General features: G+C 34.9%; 1 protein-coding gene across 1 annotated transcript in view; it reads left to right on the plus strand.

Moving 5' to 3' along the window:
* The first annotated feature begins 3,465 nt into the window (after positions 1-3,465).
* LOC145268784 (uncharacterized) overlaps positions 3,466-21,779 on the plus strand; it is a 305,082-nt gene continuing 286,768 nt past the window's right edge. Inside the window, exon 1 of the mRNA XM_080124398.1 lies at positions 3,466-3,649. Coding sequence (XP_079980524.1) covers positions 3,575-3,649 — 75 coding nt within the window. The 5' untranslated portion in view covers positions 3,466-3,574. The remainder of the gene's footprint in view (positions 3,650-21,779) is intronic.

The raw sequence follows: 21,779 nt of genomic DNA on the forward strand, positions 1-21,779 counted from the left end.
ATTTAATATATATATATATATTAGCTACTGACACGTACTTTGTCGTCATTGCGCTGATGTCGTATAATAGCAGAACACACACACACACACACACACACACACACACACACACATATATCTCGCTCCCCATTTAGGGGCACCATATATATAAAGGAAAATTATTCCTAATAAGCACAAAGGTAATGTAATCGGCTGAAAACAGTATAGCAGGCAAAATAAACAAAGAAATGACTACTAGAAATACGCTATATTAAAATGATAAGAATGGACACAATCGCTGAGCGTTAGACTCGGGTCTTCAGGGTCCTGTGATTGAAAAACACATTTCATTAGTGGTTGGCAATAAATAAAAATATATAAGAAACTGTTTGTAATCAGTGATATATATATATATATATATATATATATATATATATATGTGTGTGTGTGTGTGTGTGTGTACAGGGTGGAACGATAGAATTGACGCACTAGAAAATACAACATGATTCCATTTCCATTTCATGAAAACCGCTAGTTGGTCAGTTGTGTACAAATCCTAAGAGCGTTAGGAGCTTTCAATCATGTCAGATCAGAGATGCGCCACTGTACAACTCATGCTCTCTACCGATCCAAGTTATGACAACAGGACTATTGGCAGCACCATTAAAATGCAAATCCAGATGGTTCAAAGCTTGAGGGCAGAGCTCAACAAAGTTTCTGGCCACAGTTATGGTCTTTGGTGTGGTTTCAAGTGAGGGCCACATCATGCCACCTCACATCTCTGAAATCAGCTTGAAAGTCAACATTAAAGTTTACCTGGATGTACTGAAGTGTATGGTGATCCCCTGGTGCAATCAGGTATGTGCTAGAACACCCTGAGTGTGGCAGCAGGAATCGGCGCTGGCCCACAAGTCCAAAGAAACCCAGGCCTGGTTTCAGAAGGAGTGTTATGACTTTGTATCCTTCTCTCATTGGCCTCCCACCTCCATCGAACTGAACTGCTAGATTACTTCGTTTGGTCATCGAGAGCATCTTTACCATGACCTCCCACAACACCAAAGCTAGCCTGATCGCCACCATATGCTGAGTATTCACTGAGCTCCCGAGGGCGCTTGTGAAAATGGCATGTTCCCAGTTCCAGACCTGTACCGAGGTAGTTACTGAGGCTGAAGGCGGCTACATTGAATAGATGTCAGCTGTACAACATAATCCATAATCAAGTTACCTGAATAAAAGTTTTAAAATAACGCTGTAGAGTTGTTTTCTTTAGGGTGACAAATTTATTGTTCCACCCTATATATATATATATATATATATATATATATATATATATATATATATATATATATATATATATATATATATATTTAAATAAGGGAGTAGTCACCAACAATGTGTATTTTTTAACATTATTTTATTATTCCGTGTCTTGGTTTTTCATTGAGAATTATGTTTGGATCATTGTAATAATGTTTTTAAGTCATTGAAATCGTTTACGTACGTTTCAGACGGTTTGATGCGTCCGTCCTCGTCAGAAATTATTTTCAAATATGTAAAAATGGCGATTTTCGTAGTTAGTTTGAATGTTTTCCAAGGGGTGGAGGCTTGTAAGTGTTTATTATACATTGGTATGCTGAACTTTTATTGCTTTTTTTATTTCTTTTTTATTTGGTTTGTCCAGGGAGATTTTGACCTCGCTGGAGTCAGTCGCTATCTCTTTCTGCTAATGTGTTTTTCTTTTCCTTTAGGGTGGGGTAGGGTGTGTGTATGTGTATGTGTGTGTGTGTGTGCGTGTGTGTTTATGTGTGTGTTTATTATTGTTTATGGAATATATATATATATATATATATATATATATATATATATATATATTAAATTGTAATTCAATGAATTTAAAAAAAAAACTCTCATTGAAATGAAATGAAGTGGTTGAGCTTCATATCAAAGAATTTTTATTATTCTAAGCAAGACAAAGAATGCTTTAGAAAATTAATCTCCTTAACCTATAGGGTTTCGATGTCTACCATCTCATCAGAGGAGAGAAAATATTAGCAAATAGTTATAAAGGTATGCACCCTATTTGCTAAAGTCAGTGAGACATGGAAAGTCAAAGTGAAAATAATGCATTTATTAGAAGTCCTGTATCAGGAAGAAAAAAAAAACAAAAACAAACTATTCTGAAGTATATATATATATATATATATATATATATATATATATATATATATATATATATATATATATAGAGAGAGAGAGAGAGAGAGAGAGAGAGAGATAGTAAGTTATAAAATATATATGGTGATTAAGCTACACAGAATATTCCGCGTTTCATCCATGCTAGGATTCATCAGGCTTAATTGCCATACATATTTTATAACTTACTACCTAGCTCTACCTACGTATTGAGCACTGTTGAAGTAAATATTTAAAGTTTACGTATAAATTTATACTTTCGTATATCAATTTATGTGAGTAAATGAAGTAGTTAGAGCTAGCTAGCTAGATAGATAGATAGCTAGATAATGATTACATGGTGTTGTTTTCTAGATGCTCATCCAATGAGATTAGTGGTTATAAAATAATGATCAATAACAAGTAAAGCTGTATTCTTTTTTATACAAATATTATTGGCCACATATGAGCATACATCTTTCAGCTGTGATTTCACTCATTTCAAAATCCAATTTCTTTGGATCTTTTTAAAATGGCTCAGTTAATAAAATAGGCAAAAGATGCTGGACATTGGATGAATTTTGATTGTAGCCTGTTTGCAAATATTTTGATTGTAGCTTGTTTGCAAATATTTTGATTGTAGCTTGTTTGCATGAATAATTATATATATATATGTGTGTGTGTGTGTGTGTGTGTGTGTGTGTGTGTGTGTGTGTGTGTGTGTGTGTGTGTGTGTGTAATTATCTCCAACAGCTCTTAGCCTTGATAAAGAATGATCCAATTATTTTTTTGGGGGGGGGGGGTTGACTGTTTCAAAATTAAGAAAATTCGAAGTTCGTAGAATTGCAAGTAAAAAAAAAAGAAAAAAAAGAAAAAATAATTAAAAAAAAAAGATAGAAATAAAATTTTAAAAAAAGATAGAAAGAAAACTCTTAAAGAATAAAAATAATTCTGTGTGTGTGTGTGTGTGTGTGTATAAAACATTATCCTCCAATGGCTCTGATCTCTTGATAAGTGGTGACCCAATTTATATATATATATATAAAGCGTGAAGGGAGGGGATCTTTAATTCATTAGCTTGGAAGTTTAAAATTACGGGACTTTGAAGTTTGTGGAATTGCAAAAAATAAAAAGGAAGCCTTTACCCTGACGTTCACTATTTTTTATTGTTATTATTATTTTAATTCTAATTAATTAATTCGTTAACTAGATATAAAATTCGTATTTGATTATTATCAATTATATCGCACTTATTTTGTCTTCCTCTGGGATAATTTTTCTTTCTTTCGTTTTTTTTTTTTTTTTTGCGGGGGTACAAGAAAACAACAACAAAAACAGACTTGGTTCGTTTTGGTTTGTCAAAGTTTTTCGCTTCCATCACGTCGACTGGATTTACTTCTTTCTCGTGTTTGAAACAACCAAAATGGATCGACAAACGAAAGGGAAAAAAAGTAAACTAAAGAACAAAGATTCCAATTCCACAGACTTAGAAGATTCGGTAAGCTAATATAATCTGATAATTTAATTAACCCGAAAAAATTCAAACTTTTAAAAGGCCAAAAAATGGTTCGGCATTCTTCAACGTTTTTTAGGATATGTAATTGTTTGTTTTCGTTTAGGAAGCCAGGCAACTTTTTTTCTTTTTTTTTATCTCTCTCCTGGCAATAGTAAATTTACAAGCTTTCAGACTAATATCAGAATAGTTTTGTTCGATTCCGGGGCGTTATCGCCCTTATTGGAGCCCAATATCACGATCACTAGTTACAGCGGTCATACATATACGGTGTTTTTATAGAATCACTCCCGTTCTTTTTAGTATAATATTTATAATAAATAAACAATCGGGAGATTTCTAATTTGATGGAGTCTGTTCCAGATATTGCCGAAGCAATTTACAATTTGAAAGCCCCCCCCCCCCGTAAAAAGACAAGCAGGTGCTCGTGTAGATTAGTAATCTTTGAAACCAACGCATTTCAGGTGAAAACATTATTCCCTACTCGCGTGTCATGTCGAAATTAGTACGAATTCCAAAAATTACAAACCAGATGTATTTTGGTAAATTGGGTACTATAAACACCCCAGCCTCCTCCCATGTTAAGAAAGTCTTTCGGAATAACACCCCCAACCTCGAAAACCGTTCTTAATATGGGGAGCTTTACTCCGAAAGCCGTTCTTAACATGGGGTGGTTGGGGGTGTTTATACTATGCTGGCTGGGGCAGGTCGTAAAAAAAATACCTGTATTTAAAAATTAAAAAAATATATAAAAAATCATCAAAAAATACGCTTTGTTTGAAAATGGCAAACCTTTAATTTAAGTTAAGGGAGATAAGCTAATTTATAATGCCGAATTGGTCGCACAATTCTTCCACATTAAAACGGACGAATAAACTCAATAGTTCTGTTTTCACTTGTCAGTTAGTATTTTTCTATTGAATCATTTTTCGTAAGTTTTGGAATTTCGACACGACACTTTAGTACGTAATGTTTTCACTCGAAATGCGTTGGCTTAAAAGATCGCCAATCTACATAAGAACCGACACGCGACACTAAACTTGAATAGAATTATGTTAGGGATAAAGTTGAAAAACAAGTTTTTAAAAAAAATACAAAAAGAACAAATAGAAACGAACGTGACTTTCAAATCGTAAACTGCTTCGGCAACTCACGGGATTAACTGGAAGTTTTCTGTGAACGTTCCGGACTGACTCCATAAGGTCTGACTCCATTTTGAGCCGTTAAAAATAATCCATATCAAATTATTAGCTTGGTGCAAGTCCAGAATTAAAAAAAAAAAAAAAAAAAAAATATTTGATTCCGTCACGGAACAAAAATTTCATATTCCAAAAATTACGTAAATTGATCAACATTTTTGTTTTAATTTGTTTTAACTAAGAAATCAAATTTTATGATGAAGCAAGACGTTGTGTTTGGGTCCGTCATGTTTAATAAATAATAGGTGACAACTTAATTCTAACTGCCGAGATCAAAATCAGCGCTGTCTGTAATAGCTACGGTTTACTATTAAAATTGCTAAAAATCGTAAAAGTAAAAATTAAATATAAAAAACTACTTGATCAATTTACGTGATTTTTGGAATATGACATGTTCGTTCAGTGATGGATACATAAGCCATAAAGATGTTGCTCTTTGTTTTGTTCAGAAATTAGGTTGAATTCTGAATTAGCTTGCAAGGTATTTACATTTTAAATTAGAATAAAGGTAATGGTTTGAAGACGGAGTGATTCTATAAAACAACACCTTACGCTTTTTCCTCCCTCTCCCTCCAAAACATGAGCTTTTCCATGTTTACAGCCTGAAAAAGCGGTAAAAATGAAATAAAAAAATGAAATGAGCGGTAAATACACATATTAACCTAGTCGAGCGAGCGTGGCCTACGTAAATAAAGTCACGTATTCTGCTGACGTCGCTGTGAGACGACAGACGACTATTACGAGGATTATTTTAAATGCATTTTTTAAATTAATAATTAAATACATTTAAAATTTTTTTTATTTTTTTTTTTTTTTATATAACTTCGCTATATTTTCCCTCCAAAACATCCCCTTTTAATTGCACTTGTCCAAATGTAAAATAATTCTTCATATTTCGGAAAATAAATTGCACACATTTTTGGACAAAAATAAATCCATCGGGAATTTCTTTAAGAACTGAAACAGAAAATAACTATAATTATCGTAATAGTCGTCTATCACCGGGAACGTGGCCAGTGTACTTTATTCTGCGATCTCAGCAGGTCACACAACATTAGTGGAACGGCCTTCTATTTACGTACGCTAACGCTCCAGTAGGTTAATATGCGTGTTTACAAAATGAATGATAATTTAAATTTTAAAGTGGGGGATCACTTGTGCATGTAAATATAATGCAAAAATGAGCACCCAATTTCGAACTATGTAGCGTTTTTACGAACATGTAACCAAATTTCATAAATCCTAACAATTTTGTTGTCTTGGCAATTATTTATTTTTGCGTTTTTGGAGGAGACACTATTTTTCTGAAAATATCATGAATTAAAACATGTTAAAAATAAATTTAAAAAGTTAGTTGTAGGACAGAATGATTAATAAAGTCCTTGCCGTCCTCATGGTAAGAATGACTTTCTAATTATTAACCTTATTTAGAAAGCCAGTCTTAATATAATTCGGCACAAATACACTTTAACTAGGCAGAAGTATTTTTGTTTTCATTTTTGGAAGAGTGATAGCAGCAAAAAAGGAAGAAAATCCTAAAAATTCTTTTTTCTAACCAAACTTTTCTAGTCATTGAAAACAAGTCCAATCAAAATTTCTTATAATTCAAAACAAGTTGAATAAAACTTCTGGTAATTCTAAACAAGTTTTTTCCAGTGTATGGTATATACGTTCAAAGATTACAGTTAGGATATCTGCTGTGGAACGGGCTTACCTAAATCCATATTGTTGGTCGGTCAGAAGTTTAGTATCTGTAAGGTGATGGACTAGAGCTTAGTTAATTATGGACTCAAATATTTTGGCAAAAAGTGGAAGGAGGTTAATGGGACGATAATTTAATGGGTCAGTTCTTTCGCCAGAATTCTTGAAAACTGGTACCACAGAAGCAGTTTTGCAGCAGTCGGGAAAGCAAGATTCATTAAGGCATTGGTTGTAAAGTTTGGAGAGAAATGGAGCTACTTTGACAGAGCATTTTTTTAATAGTACAGCCGGGATGAGATCAGGTCCACATGCTTTTGAGGTGTCAAGGTTTTTTATGATAGCATGCACCTGAGAAGGGATGATTTTCAGATCATCTAGTGTGACGTCTGTCTGCAAAGGAAAGTAAGGGAGGGGGTGGTTAGCAGGGTCCAGTGTGGAGTTGGAGGCAAACCGACTGGCAAGCATGTTAGCCTTCTCGGTTGCTGTACAAACAACCTCATGATTGTTGGATAGTGGGGGAATTGTTGATTGCCCATTATTTACTACACTGTTGTAGATTTTCCAGAAATCACGGGTTCCTAATTTCTGTGCTTCGATGCGTTTTTTGTGGTTTCAGTAAATTCTCTCTTAACTGTTGCTATTTCTTTCTTACAGTTACTTCTAGCTTCTATATACTTATGTCTGTTTGAACTGGACTTGTTGGTTAAATCTTCGGTACAATGGCAGCTACACAAGTAGAAGTAAACCACTGGGGAGAGTGGGGATTGCTATAGAATTTCCGCATGGGAACATATGCTTCAATTGCTGTTTTGAACCATTCATTGCTCTGTCTCATTTGTGCACTGTTCAGCAGGAAGAGAAAAGATATTTCCCCATGGGGCATTTTGATGAGATCCCTGATGGCTTCTTAGTCAGCCTTTTTATAATATCTCGTTGTTTTGAGCAATGGTTGTTTTGGGTCTAGAGTTTAGGGCGATTTCAACCATTATCACTGCATGATCAGCGTTCAGGGAACATTCGTTATGCAATCATCGGGGACTTTGGTCGGAAACAGACCTACAGACCTAGAAGTGAGGCATTGCTGGTTTGGGAAACGGGTTGGAAACGTAACCATCTGTGATAGGGAATGAGATATAGAGAAGCTATGTGTTATGTTACCAACTGCGTCTATGTAAGTAGAGAATCCGAGCCAATTACTGTGGTGTACATTGAAGTCACCAAATACATACGTAATACCCTCGACAAGCCCGACAAGCAGCTAAATCCCACCCCTACACAGTAGAGATCCCTAGATGTAAGAGAGCTTTCTACTCCAGTTGTTTCTTCCCCAGAACCACTAGACTTTGGAATTCCATTCCAGGTCCCTGCTTCTCCAACTGTACTGACATGCAGAGGTTCAAGTGTAACATGAACCGACATCTTGCTGCCAAACTCCCTACATAGTATCCCAGTAGCTTATGTCCCTGATAGTAGCCCCTTACACCAAAGTGGCAATGTGCCTTGTTAGGGGTGAAAATGTAATAAAAAAAAAACAAAAAAAAACATGCACTTATGTGTTAATGTCGAGGCAAAGTGCTGTATCTATGCTGTCAGAGACTTTGTTTATTAGGGTGCAGTCCTGTTAAACCAATGATAATGATTTTGTTACCTTGGAGCACAGGGTGGAGTAGATTTTAGCGTGATTTCAAGCATTAAGAGTAGAAAGAGAATTTCTATTATGGCCCTTCTACACTATTGGGACGAGATTTCAGAAATCGTAAATAAATGAAAATAATGGTATCTACGTATTCCTTGTATTTTTAAGATGATTTTATCCAAAAATTACGAAAATCGATAAGATAGAAATTTTAGAAATTGATAAGGTAGAAAATTGTTTATTAAAGAAAATAAAAAAAAAATAGAATTTGATGAAAACGATCGTAAAACACAGAGTTCAACAGGGAGGTAATTTTCCATTGGAATTAAATAAAGATAGCGGCTATTTTTCACCTGCTAACATGATTGAAGTTTTTTTTTTTTTTTTTATAATTGAGGAATATTTAGGTAATTCCGACTGGATAATTTGGAAACTACTATTGTAATTTATTAGAATTGACAAAAAAAAAAATCAGTTGAAACCAGTTTTTTTTATCTGAAAACTTCATTTATCGACTACAAAATCTCGTCCCAATAATGTAGAAGCAGCTCTATCATTACTAACCAGCAGAGTGTTACCATTGTCAACTAAGGGAAGAGTCTATTAGGCATATGTATGCAGTGTGATGATGATGTTGTGTTGCGGGGTGTAGATATTGAGACAACATGTAACGGAAGGATGAGATATTTATATAACAGAGTACACAGCGATAATGATGATGACAATTGGGGAGGGGGGGGGGCTTCATATTTATAGTGGACTAGCCTGGGTGCCCGGCGTTGCTCAGGTATTTGTAGGTGTGTGTTAAACAAAAAAAAATGGAGATGTGTCTAAGGGTGTTGGTTAATAAAAAAAAAAAAAGAAAAAGGAAAATTGCATGTGCAAAAAAAAAAATAAAAGAGGGAAAATTGCATGTGCAAAAAAAAAAAAAATAGGAATAGTAAGCAGGCTCAAACCCATGATGTGCCAGAGGAAAAAAGAGGTGAAAAACAAGCAAATGGTATTATCGATGCGCATATTGCAGTTGTGACGTCATGGGCAGTCAAAATAATGTGTTTTATGTGACGTCATTGACGCGAGGTTTGAATGACTTGAAAAAATGTCAGTGAAAAAACCGACCCTCCTTGTAGAAAAGTGCCCAGTTGAGGGTGAAGTAATTAATGTTTTTATCAATTTTTTTTATATTTGTTGTCTGAAGGGTCGAGCTTTAAAAGGATAGCGATCTAATGAAAATCTGTCACCTCTGTCGAAAGTTTTAAGCAGACATACAAACATACATACATACATACATTTAAACAGACAGGTCAGATTTATATAATAGAACGCTGAGAGAGATGGGAGGTGGACAGATTCATCACTTTGGAAGGGTGTTTCATATTGTGTTCATTTACAAAACGAATTACAAAAGCACATTACCTTTCTGTTGAAATGATGAAGACAAAGGCTTACAAATAACATGATGACATTTATTCCAGCTGGTTATGTTGATGATCAGGTATTTGAATGCTTTGCAGAATTACATTGTCTTGTCTCCCTTTCTGGTTTGTTTCCAAAAGAGGTTCAGCTAACTCACTCTTCCGACTCTGTCAACTAAATTCCCCTTGGACTTCTCTCTTCTGACTGACTCCTAACTTCTGAATATATTGTAATCTATCTTTCTTTGTGACGTCAGAACGTGCTCAGACACATTAATATTTTTTCATGTGGGTTTTACATATTACATATGTCTCCAACACGTTTTTTGGTAACACAAAGACATTCCTTAATTTGATTTCCATTGTCCTAACTCGGACCCCTAGTTGTATCGTTATTCTAATACAATGGACAATTCTCCACATTCCTATCCTCTATATATATAAAAGGCAAATGCGCGCGCATTTTTTGTATGTCTCTAAAAGGCTTTTTTCGCCGCCATTCTCGTGGTGGGTGGGGGTGGGGGTTACTATCGCTTAAAAGTCTTTATATACCCCCTAGATAATAATATCGAAGATTTGTGAACGCGCGTCACGGCTAGATTTATTTACATCGACTTTTATAAGATTTGCGCTATTTCGCTCTGTCCCCTGTTTATTCTGCTTTTTAGTATAAATTCAAATGTTTTGTGTTCTCGGCCAGAAAGCAATCAGCTTTTGATCAATGTGGAGTTTCTCCTTATATCAGACAATTGCTATTCGATTTGGACAATCCCCTTTAAATGGAGAAGCGAAAACTAAAAATACTGCAACGTCATCGTAACGATCCTGCGATGACCTCATTTAGCGTCTTCCTGTCAATCAAACCTTTTTCACCCACTTTATAAGCCTTAATTTAACACACTAATTAATTACTCTCACTCGTGGTCGAGACGGTTATGTGGTTGGCTTTTGTTTCCACCTCCACGTCAAGACTTCCGGGTGCAATCCCGTCTCCCGACCAAAACTATTTTTTTTTTTCTTTTACACCTTTAAACACCCGGGCAACGTTTTTTTTTATTACTTCGCTTATTCTTTAGTTCACCTCCCTCCCCCCTATACACACAGGTTCGATCCGACCGGTTTATTTATGCCATCTTTTTTTCCGTTTTGGTTTTCCGATTTTTTTAACATCGTCTTTTTTATAATATTTAAGCAGGGTTATAACTTATCCCCCCTCTACACACACCTACAAACACCCGGGCAATGCCGGGTACCCCCTGCTATTTGCATCTAAATTGCAATATATATACTCTTTTCAACTCTTGAATACTGGGTTCAATTCTAGCCTTTTCCTTTAATAAATATTATTTTCAATCTTATTTACTTTGTTTCTCTAATTACCGGAATCTGTTCCCTTTTCATATACAACACTGATGTATGGCAGTGAAACCTGGCCAGTGAGGGTTGAAGACATGTGTTGCATGGAGAGAAATGATATAAGAATGATATGATGGATGCGTATTGTGTCTTAAAGAGAGGCTTAAATCTGATCTCAGAGGAAGATTAAATCTGGACAGTATTGGAAGATGTGTGCAGAATTGAAAAATGTACAAAAGTTAGTAGGTGTAGAGCAATTAAGATGGCAAGATCAGCACATGGCGGAAAACCAAGGAAAACATGGGGGGGGGGGAAATGATAAGGGTATGCTTGAGAGAAAGAGGGATAAATAAAGACTTGGCAGAGATAGGTTAGCTTGGAAATCGATTTCGAAAAGCCGTCCAGCCATGTCAGCATGTACAATGAACACTAAACCTAATATTATAATTTGTACTCACTAGGAGTTCTCAAACAGGTCATCATAAGAGATTATTCACAGATAATAATCGGTGTTGTTCCCTGAAATCTGGGTCACAATAAGTCTCCCATATTTTCAGTACTCCACTCTCTTTTGATAACGTTTGCAAATGACTTTGCATTATCACAACAGCCATTTGACATTGATTACTCGCTGGTGTCAACAAGCCTCCTCATGTCCCAATTCTCCTTGCACTCATCCAGTGGAGGTCTGATTAGTGCTCTCCCTCCTAGGTTTCCCATCCTTCTTGACCCATCATAATAATTTTACATGGTATCAAATTTCTTTTTTAAATTTTATTAAGGCAATAGCAGAAACTCTAGAGGAAGACTTCTAGTCTGTAGTGGAATGGAGACAAAAATCTATGGTTGCATTCAATGCTGCCAAGACTAAGTTTATTTCCTTAATAACTAAAAGAAACCTTCTCGACCATTAATGGCCATGGCTAATGATACATTACCTAAAAGTACTCAACTTAATGTTCATGGGAACATGAGTTGGGATAGATACATTGAGGGCATTGCCAAGGTTGCTGCAAAGACGGTGGGCTCTCTCTACTGTGCTAGCAAGTAGCTTACATCTGAGAAGTATCCTGTACCTCTACAAGGCCACCATTCGTCCATGTATGGAGTATTGTTGCCACATTTGGATTGGTGCATCTGCTACTAGTCTCTCTCTTTTAGACAGGGTTCAAAAGAGAATCGACAACCTAAAAGATACCGCACTAACAGCTAAGCTTCAACCGCTCTCCCATCAACGAAATGTTGCATCCCTCTGCCCGTTTTACAAATATTTCAATGGTAGGTGCATCCCCTCGATGTAAATGCCCCAACAAACCCAACAAGCAGCAAAATCCCACCCCTACACAGTAGAAATCTCTAAATTTAAGAAAGCCTTCTACTCTAATAGTTTCTTCCCCAGAACTGCTACACTTTGGAATTTCTATCCGGGTTCCTGCTTCCCTTACTATACTGACATCCAGAAGTTTAAGTGTAATGTGAACAGACATCTTGCTGCTCAACTCCCTAGGTAGTACCCCTGCAAATTATGTCCCAGATAGTAGACCTCTTCATCAAAGTGGCATTGTGCCTTGTTTGGGGTGAAGATGCAATAAAAAATATATTTTTTATTTTTCTATTTTATTTATTTATTTATTGTTTATTTTATTATTTATTAATTTTGTTAATATAAGAGGAGATGTATTATTATGTTGATGATGGTGATGATGGTATCTTCATTCATTTCTAGGCAAATGTGTAGTGAGATTGCCCCACTTCTCTGCTAACCTCTAGAGGCCATGCTTATTTTCTTTTCTGCTCTATCATTATTTTCATGGCAGGTGCTTGACTAAGCTTCAATCTATGTAAAACATTCGCAACAAAAACTCGTCTAGCTACAGTAACTGATAATAATTTTCCTTTCTGTGCCGAAAACTAAACAAAAATTCATGAGCAAAGTTTCTTCACTAAAACTATTTATCGGTGGAACACAAGCCCGTGGGGCTGCTTCCTAGCTGACTATAACATAATCGTTTTCCAGTCTAGTGGAAATCAGTTATTGTTGAGCCACCTTAATAATTTAACCTTAACCAAGTTCCACCATAACAGAGCATCACTGTACTGTCTCACTTGTTATTCATTAACACTTATCCTTGAGTGGCCAATGGGCTTTGATAAGCAATGACTCCCCCTCCCCAAGTCGAAAAAAAAGGTCAATCCGGGATTGGAGCAAACATTTTTGTAAAACTTTTTAGGGAGCTGGATTTCTGACATTAAAACAAATACCGTAATATTTAGTTTAATATCAGAAGTCTATCTTTGAAGATCTAAAGATTTTGTAAATATCCTAGGTAACTTTTCACACCTGCCAACATCCCATATGCAACATTTTGTCGATGGCACAGCAGTTGAAGCCTAGCTGTTAGTGTGGGACCTATTAGGTTGACAACTCTCTTTTGTAGAAGAGGGAGAGACTAGTAGCAGATGCATTAGTCCAAATGTGGCAACAACACTCCATACATGGGCGAATGGTGGCCTTGTAGAGGTACAGGATACTTTCAGGCGTTAGTAGCTTTCTAGCACGGTAGAGAGAACCCACCTTCTTTGCAGCAGCCTTGGCAATGCTCTCAATGTATCTGTTCCAACTCGTTTCCTGTGAATGTCAATCCATGGAGTTCGAACAAAGTACTTTCAAATAACGTATCATTAGTCATGGCTTTTAGTGGTTTAGAAGGTTTCTTGTAATTATCAATAATAATCTCATCAATAAGCTTATAAACGCCTTCTTTTGTAAAATTCGTTAGGTTTTGACATGAAGTATGAATCCAACTCGCGTTCAATCTCCTCTCGTGATGTTAATACGAGATCATCTAAATAAAGAATTATCTGAAAGAGTTATGTCAGGAGAATATGCAGGATAGGGCAAGATTTCCAAACCAAATTTGAATAAATCTTCAGTCAGTAGTAGTGAGGACGAGCATTAACATGATAGAAGATCACTTTCTTTATTAGAGATTTAAATGTAATGTGAATAAACATCTCGCTGCACAGTTCCTCACTATCAATATGGCCCCTGATTCTCAATAGCCCCTTACAGGTAATGTAAAACAAATTGAAAAAAAAAAAAAAAACAATATGGCCCCTGATTCTCAATAGCCCCTTACAGGTAATGTAAAACAAATTGAAAAAAAACAAAAACAATAGTAATATAACAATATTATTTACAGTTTTATAACAATTTTGTTCAATAAATAATTTTATGCCGAACGATAACGTAAAAGAAACGTTTGCTCTACTTGGAGTTGTCTGGGAGCAATAAAATTGACATTATTAACATTACTGTATTATATTTGGTATATGATGTGTATACCAAATATTATTAACATTACTGTATTATATTTGGTATATGATGTGTATACCAAATATTATTAACATTACTGTATTATATTTGGTATATGTTGTATATACCAAATATTATTAACATTACTGTATTTGGTATATGATGTGTATACCAAATATTATTAACATTACTGTATTATATTTGGTATATGATGTGTATACCAAATATTATTAACATTGCTGTATTATATTTGGTATATGATGTGTATACCAAATATTATTAACATTGCTGTATTATATTTGGTATATGATGTGTATACCAAATATTATTAACATTGCTGTATTATATTTGGTATATGATGTGTATACCAAATATTATTAACATTGCTGTATTATATTTGGTATATGATGTGTATACCAAATATTATTAACATTGCTGTATTATATTTGGTATATGATGTGTATACCAAATATTATTAACATTGCTGTATTATATTTGGTATATGATGTGTATACCAAATATTATTAACATTACTGTATTATATTTCGTATATGATGTGTATACCAAATATTATTAACATTGCTGTATTATATTTGGTATATGATGTGTATACCAAATATTACTGTATTATATTTGGTATATGATGTGTATACCAAATATTATTAACATTACTGTATTATATTTGGTATATGAGGGTAACAGAATCTTTTGTTCTACTTAGAGTTGCACAGGAACAATAAATATAAATCACAGTATTACATTTTAGTTTCTTTTGACTATTTTTGTTATCAGCATCATTTCTCTTCCTATTATCCAGCATCAAGAATTTGTTTTAAAATTTAGAATAAACGTTTTGCTTCATTAAAACCATCTAAAGACTCCCAGACAACACCGGCGAAGGACTAGTATATTATGTTTTTTGGTTTAATGGTTCGGAATTGTTTCAAATGAGGATTATTTGTATTTTTCTTTCAACGTTTTGGCCGTTGTTATTTCCGACCTTCTCCACGTGTGTTACGTTGAACTCGGGGAAATCTTTATATATTTTATTTTATTTAATTTTAATTCAGTCGAAGTTCTCAGAAATCAAGGGTCCGATTTCCTGGGAATAACACTTGATCTCCATATGAGACACACATTCGAATGTTCAATTAAAGTTCTCCTTTATCTCCTAAACACTTAGTAAAGAAGTTGAGAACATTATCCCCCCCCCCATACACACAATTTACCATTTAAATAAGTTATATTATACTTTTTTTGTGGTCTTTTGGTCTTACTGGATTCCAGGACAAGAATTCATTTGGTCTAGTGGAATATCCGGCTTAGTGTTATTACTTGAGGTAACATCACTTGGAGAAAGTGCACTATTCCTCATAAAAGCCAGTGTGAGTTATCCATATCAAGGAAATCTTATTTGGGTTGCAAATACAATGTGATTTTGAATATTTAATCAGGGTTTACTTGTAGGTAAAATCTATCCTCATGCTATTTTGTATTGACAAACCCTGTACCGAGAGACCTTAGACACATGGGGATAGTGCCCAGTAGGCATTAAAGTTCTCTCCAGCAGGTATTCTGGGAATCTGTAAGAAATTTCAAACTGAACCATTTATTTATTCCACAATGGAAGATTGTTCTGATTTCGTCAGTCATGAAAGAATAAAAGTTATAATAGTTCTTATATTCTTAAAATGAAGAGTGAGAATCTTCTGAGGTTTGATTCTCAGTACAAGCGGTACTAGCAAGAGTCAAAAATGCAGTTTAGTAACCTGAAAATAACACGATAAAAAATTATGTACAAACAATACCGGGTGGAACGATAAAATTGTCGCCCTAGAAAAGATGACATGATTCCATTTCCCTTTGATGAAAACCAGTTTTCTTTATTTGTCGCAAACCATCTACTAGTTGGCCAGTTATGTTCAAATTCCAAGAGCGATAGGAGCCTTCTGTCATGTCTGAAAATGACACAATGTTCTACGAGCAAGATTGGAGATGCGCCACTGTACGACTCATGCTCTCTACTGATCCAAGTTATGACAACAGGACCATTGCCAGCAACCTCAAAATGCAAATCTGCATAACAGGGATTTGCCCAGGATGATGAAAACAGTTTCCACCCAGGTTATGGTCCTTGGTGTGGTTTCAAGTAAGGCCCACTTAATGCTACATCATATCTTCGAAGTCGGCTTGAAAGTCAACACCAAAGTGTACCTGGATGTGCTGTAGAGTGTGGTGATCCCCTGCTGCAATCAGGTGGTTGCTGGAAGATTCTGGGTGTGGCAGCAGGATTTGGCATCGGCACTTGTGGAAAAGGCATGCTCTCCAGTTCCAGACCCGAATCGAGGTGGTGAATGAGGCTGAAGACAGCTACATTAAATATATTTTAGCTCTACTACATGAACAAATTACCTGAATTGATTTTTTCAGTAAACGTTTTAAAATATAGCTGTTTTTGTGTTGTTTTCTTTAGGGGGTAAAAATTTATCATTCCACCCTGTAAATATTGTTTAATCTTGTTTTTGTTAAATGGGCAACCATTTCGAGTTAAAATCAATTTAGTATTACACTTGTAATCTTAAAAATGCTATGCTTGAAATGTGTATATATGCTGAAACAATCGCTAGTAAAAAAAGAAAACGGAAGTTAGTGATTATTTCAGTATATGTGCACATTTCAAATATGTGCTTAACATTATATGCGTAATGTTAAATCGATTTTAACTCTAAATGGTTTCTCATTTACAAATATTTAACAAAACAACAGGATGAAACAATATTTTGCACATGTACACAAGTTTTCATCATATTATATTCAGGCCACTAAACTGTGGTTTAACCCCAAGAATTTAGTCAGGCAACAAAAGAAGAACAACTTGGAAAAAGAAGAATAGCTGTTTGTATTCTGTGCGCTTTGTCATACGGTCGTCTGCGCTGGTAGGTTAATGGTAAAAGACGGAAAGATGTTTAAACATTTTGCATCGGAGAGTATATAGGGTAATCTGCAAAGATTTGTGTCATAAGAGATAAAGCAGCAATTAAAATTCAGTTGTTGGCCCCGACAAAAGGAGGGTGGACCTGTAAATTCACCCTTGTTCGTTCGTCCGTTCGTCTATCCGCACTTTTCTCAATAATTACGCCTTGGAATTTTTTGAAAATTTGCACAAACATTAAAAATAATATGAGTAAAAAAGTGACAGAACAGATTTTCTGGGAAAACTCTGGTTGCCCCCTAAGGGTGCCTTGTGGGTTAAAATGGCTAAAATTGACACTTTTGTGATTATTAAAAAAAATTGATGCTTTGGATTTTTATCACACTTTCTGAAAAGTTGTAATAGAAATTTTAATGTAAAGATGTCACCCACGTACTTTCACTTTTATTTGATTTTTATACGCCTCCGATCAACGCCGGGTAGCCCTGCTAGTCTATTTCTAATCATTGCAGTACTAATCTAAACAAACGTCCCCCACTTTTTAAATCATTTTAAGAATAACTAATTTGAACTAAATGCTGCCCACACATTTTTCTCGCATTTAAACAAATTTTAAACGTTTTCAATTGATAAGAATATCTTATTTATTAGTTTGGTTTCGAATTTCATTAGCAAAAGTTCATTCCCCATTTTTACTCTTTCTTGTTAACTATATTGTGTAATTACAGTTAAGATAGAAATTTTAATATAAATATGTTTCACACATACTTTCACTTCTATTTGATTTTATACTAGTGATGGGATGATTCCAATATTTTCCCAATTCTGATACAATTCCTGATTCCGATACAATTACCGATTCCGATTCTTTATAAATTTTTAAATATTTAAGTACAAAGTTATTTTTCCCAATTACTGTAAAACCACAGGTCCTGGATATGACCTTAAACTATATCCAGTGGTGAGGCCTCAGCTTGTGGGCTTTGGGGAGTGTGGAGCCACCCTTTAATTGGTTTTCCTTTCATTTTTCTGATCTCTCATATATATATATATATATATATATATTTGCATAACTAAAAATAAGTTTTATTTCATACAAGTATTACTCTCATATAAAAGTAAATATTTTGCCATTGGTCCTGGATATGACCTTATCCGATGGTGAGGCCCTAGGTTGCGGGCTTTGGGGAGTGTGGAGCCACCCTTTAATTACCATTGCTCCCAGGTCCACTCTGACCCGGAGTGGTAGTACCTGTTAGGGTCCCAACTATGGGTTAAATAGAAACCGACGTGAAAACAACAAATATATTCTATTAAAAAAAAAGAAAAGGGTTGATATGCTGTAAAACAACCAACCAACGAACCGTGTAAAACCACACGTAAAATGTGCATATATTTTCTAAAAGGTTAAAACAGACTTGTGGGAGATAATCTCAAGATTTTGCTTTTACTGATAGTTCAAAATCAATGCATATTAGTTTATCATTATTATGAGCAGCGGAAAGTTTGTTTGAAACAAAATCAAATAAAAACAGATAATTAAAGAAATCGTTTTTAGGCATCGGAAAATAGGCATAAATTTTCCCGATTCCGATACTCTAAAATGTTCTGATTTGTTTAATTCTGATTCCGATTAATCGTCCCAACACTATTTTATACATCTCCAAGAAACGCCAGGTAGCCTGTGAAATAATAGAAGATCTACTTGTTAAGTAAGAGTTGGAGGAAAGCTATGGTAAGTAAAAGTCTGTGAAAGTTTCCAATACCAAAGTGAGAATCAGTGGTTGCATTATAATAATATATGATAATTGTTGTAATAGTTTGAGAAAGGAACTCTCAGTAATTTTGATGTGCAATGGTTCTTCACCAAAGAAAGAAATCAGGAAATGTTACACAAAAAGGGAACATTTGAAAGAAACAGGGAAAAAAGAGCATTGTCTGCCAAGAGGTGCTGGACTGAAGAAGTAATTTAAAGATTGTCTCTTACAATGTGATTTTATTATTTGTATTGAACTATCTAGCTCAATATTACTTTCTGAGTATTTTATAAGTATTCATTAATTTATCTTATTTGAGTTAGTTCTATATTTAAAATGCAATGGATACTATTTTCATAGAAATGTCAATAAACTCATATTTGCTGCATTTCTGTGTTTCCAGAAAAATCTCAGCTTTATGAAAACATATTTGTTGATTAAATATATTTCTTATTCCGTGGAGTTTCCACATGTTCTGCTAGTTTGTATCATTTCCTATATAACCTATGGCATAAAGGATAAAGTCAAACTTTGGAATCTATACAGAATTTTGAATGGAACCATTTATTTGATCTACAGGGTTAGCTTGCTCTTGTTCCGTCAGCTATGACCAGGTAAAGGTCTTAAGTAATTTGCAATTGTATTTTTAGTATCGCTCACACTAAGGATTGAACCTTCACTCTCCAGAACTGAATCACTTAGAACTGAATTTGTATATTTATTTATTTATTTGTGAACTGTTATCCTCATCTTCATAGTTATTTTCACAACGTTTTGGCCAACTGTTCCTCTGGCCTTGTTCAAGTGGTTAACCACGACAGAATAGGAATGCTCAATCTCTTAACTGTATTCTCAGTAATTACTGCCTTCCATAGTTGTTGTCTCACCACGTTTTTGGCCAACTAATCCTCTGGCCTGCTTTGAGTAGGATTGAACTATGGAAGGCAGTAATTACTGAGAATACAGTTAAGACTCAGCATTCCCATCCCGTTGCAATTAACCACTTGACGAAGGCCAGAGGAATAGTTGGCTGAAACGTTGAAACAAGAATAACAGTTTGCAAACAAATAAATATACAAATTACTCATCTCAAAGGATTCCAATAATAAAAAAATATACAATTCGGTACAGACTCGACAATAGAAGATCAGATAAGAATGAAAAACTTGGATTTATAAGATCAAAAAATCCAATACTGATCGCCCTTCGGGGCCCATGGTACAGTGGATAGAGGCATTGAATCTCTTTGGTTCCTGGTAAGCAGTGTCTGAAGATAGCGGTTTCAATCCTACCCAAAACCGGCGAGGGTATTAGTAATTACTGAGGATACAGTTAAAAGTCTTAGCATTCCTATTACGACGCAGTTAACCATCTGACAAAGGCCAGAAGAATAGCTAGATGAAATGTTATGAAAATAACTATGGAGATAAGTCTGCAAAAAAAAAAAAATAAAGACAAATATAAATTACTCATCTCAAAGGGTTTCAATAATAAAACAAGTGAAGCATGCATGGTCCCCCGTGAGTGCACAGTTAGGCATCAAAAAATTGCTAAGTTCAGCATTTGCCCACACACCCACCCACCCATTTAGCCCTAAAAGTCCCCAGGGGACGGCAAATCCTAGTGAAAATGAACAAACGGTGCAGTTTCAGGCCTTAACATATGTAAATTTGAGTTCTGGACCATGCAAAAAAAAAAAAAATCCATCATTTGCCCCCCTCCCCCCGTTTAGCCCCCAAAATCCTCAAGGTCTTAACGTATTTAACTTTGTAGTTGAGTACCATACAAAACTGCTAAATAGACATACGCAGAAAATTTTGGACAAATATGGTAAAATAGTCCCAAAAATTGAGTGTTTTTATTAGCCCTAAAAGAGCCCCTGGAACACACCCAAGAGTTATCATGAAGTATACACAAACAAAATTATATAGAAATCGGTTAGTTACAACTTTTCAGGAAGTTTTATAAAATTCCAAAGCATGAATTTTTTTAATAAGCACAAAAGTGTCAATTTTAGCCATTTTAACCTGAAAGGCACACCTAGGAGGCAACCGGAGTTTTCCTGGAAAATCTGTTCTGTTTTTTACTCATATCATGTTTAATGTTTGTGCAAATTTTCAAAAAATTCCAAGGTGTAGTAATTGAGAAAAGTGTGGAGAGACAAATGGACAAGGATTAATTTACAGGTGCACCTTCCTTTTGTCGGGGGGGGGGGGCAAAAATTAATGCTGTTTTGCAAACTTATTTGCTACGCATTCGACAATAGGTTCTGATCTGTTTAATCTGTGTCTCGCTATCCATTAGATTTGTGTTGTGTTTTTTGTTGTTTCTGTTTATCTGTCGTTATCTGTTGTCCAGCACTTTCCATTTCGTTACCTCTCAATGAAGGCAGAGTTAGACATATTCGATGCCATGTTTCAGAATTAGAATTTCACACTAGAAAATTATTATTTTTTTTTTGTTATAACGTTCCAATTATTTCCTAGACGATATCGGTCATCATAATAACCCCAAATAATGCACTTTCTATTGAAATCAAAACAACTCCAATCAGTTTCTATTAAGAAAGTCAAGATTAAGAGATAACCATCGAGTGTGTATGTGGGGGAAGAGACAGGGTGTCATTCTTTGAAGGAACAAATTTTCACAGCAAAAATTCACATTCTTTTATTCGAACGGACATGCCAAAGTGAAAGGTTTAAGGAATCTGGCATAAAAATATACTTCAATTCGTCAATATTAATTCACATAAAACTAACACTAAGATCTGTTAGGTATAACCTAAAAATATTAGTTATTTACC

The sequence above is a fragment of the Euprymna scolopes genome, chromosome 44 (assembly GCF_053919585.1).
Source record: "Euprymna scolopes isolate OS-2025 chromosome 44, ASM5391958v1, whole genome shotgun sequence".
NCBI lineage: Eukaryota > Metazoa > Mollusca > Cephalopoda > Sepiida > Sepiolidae > Euprymna > Euprymna scolopes.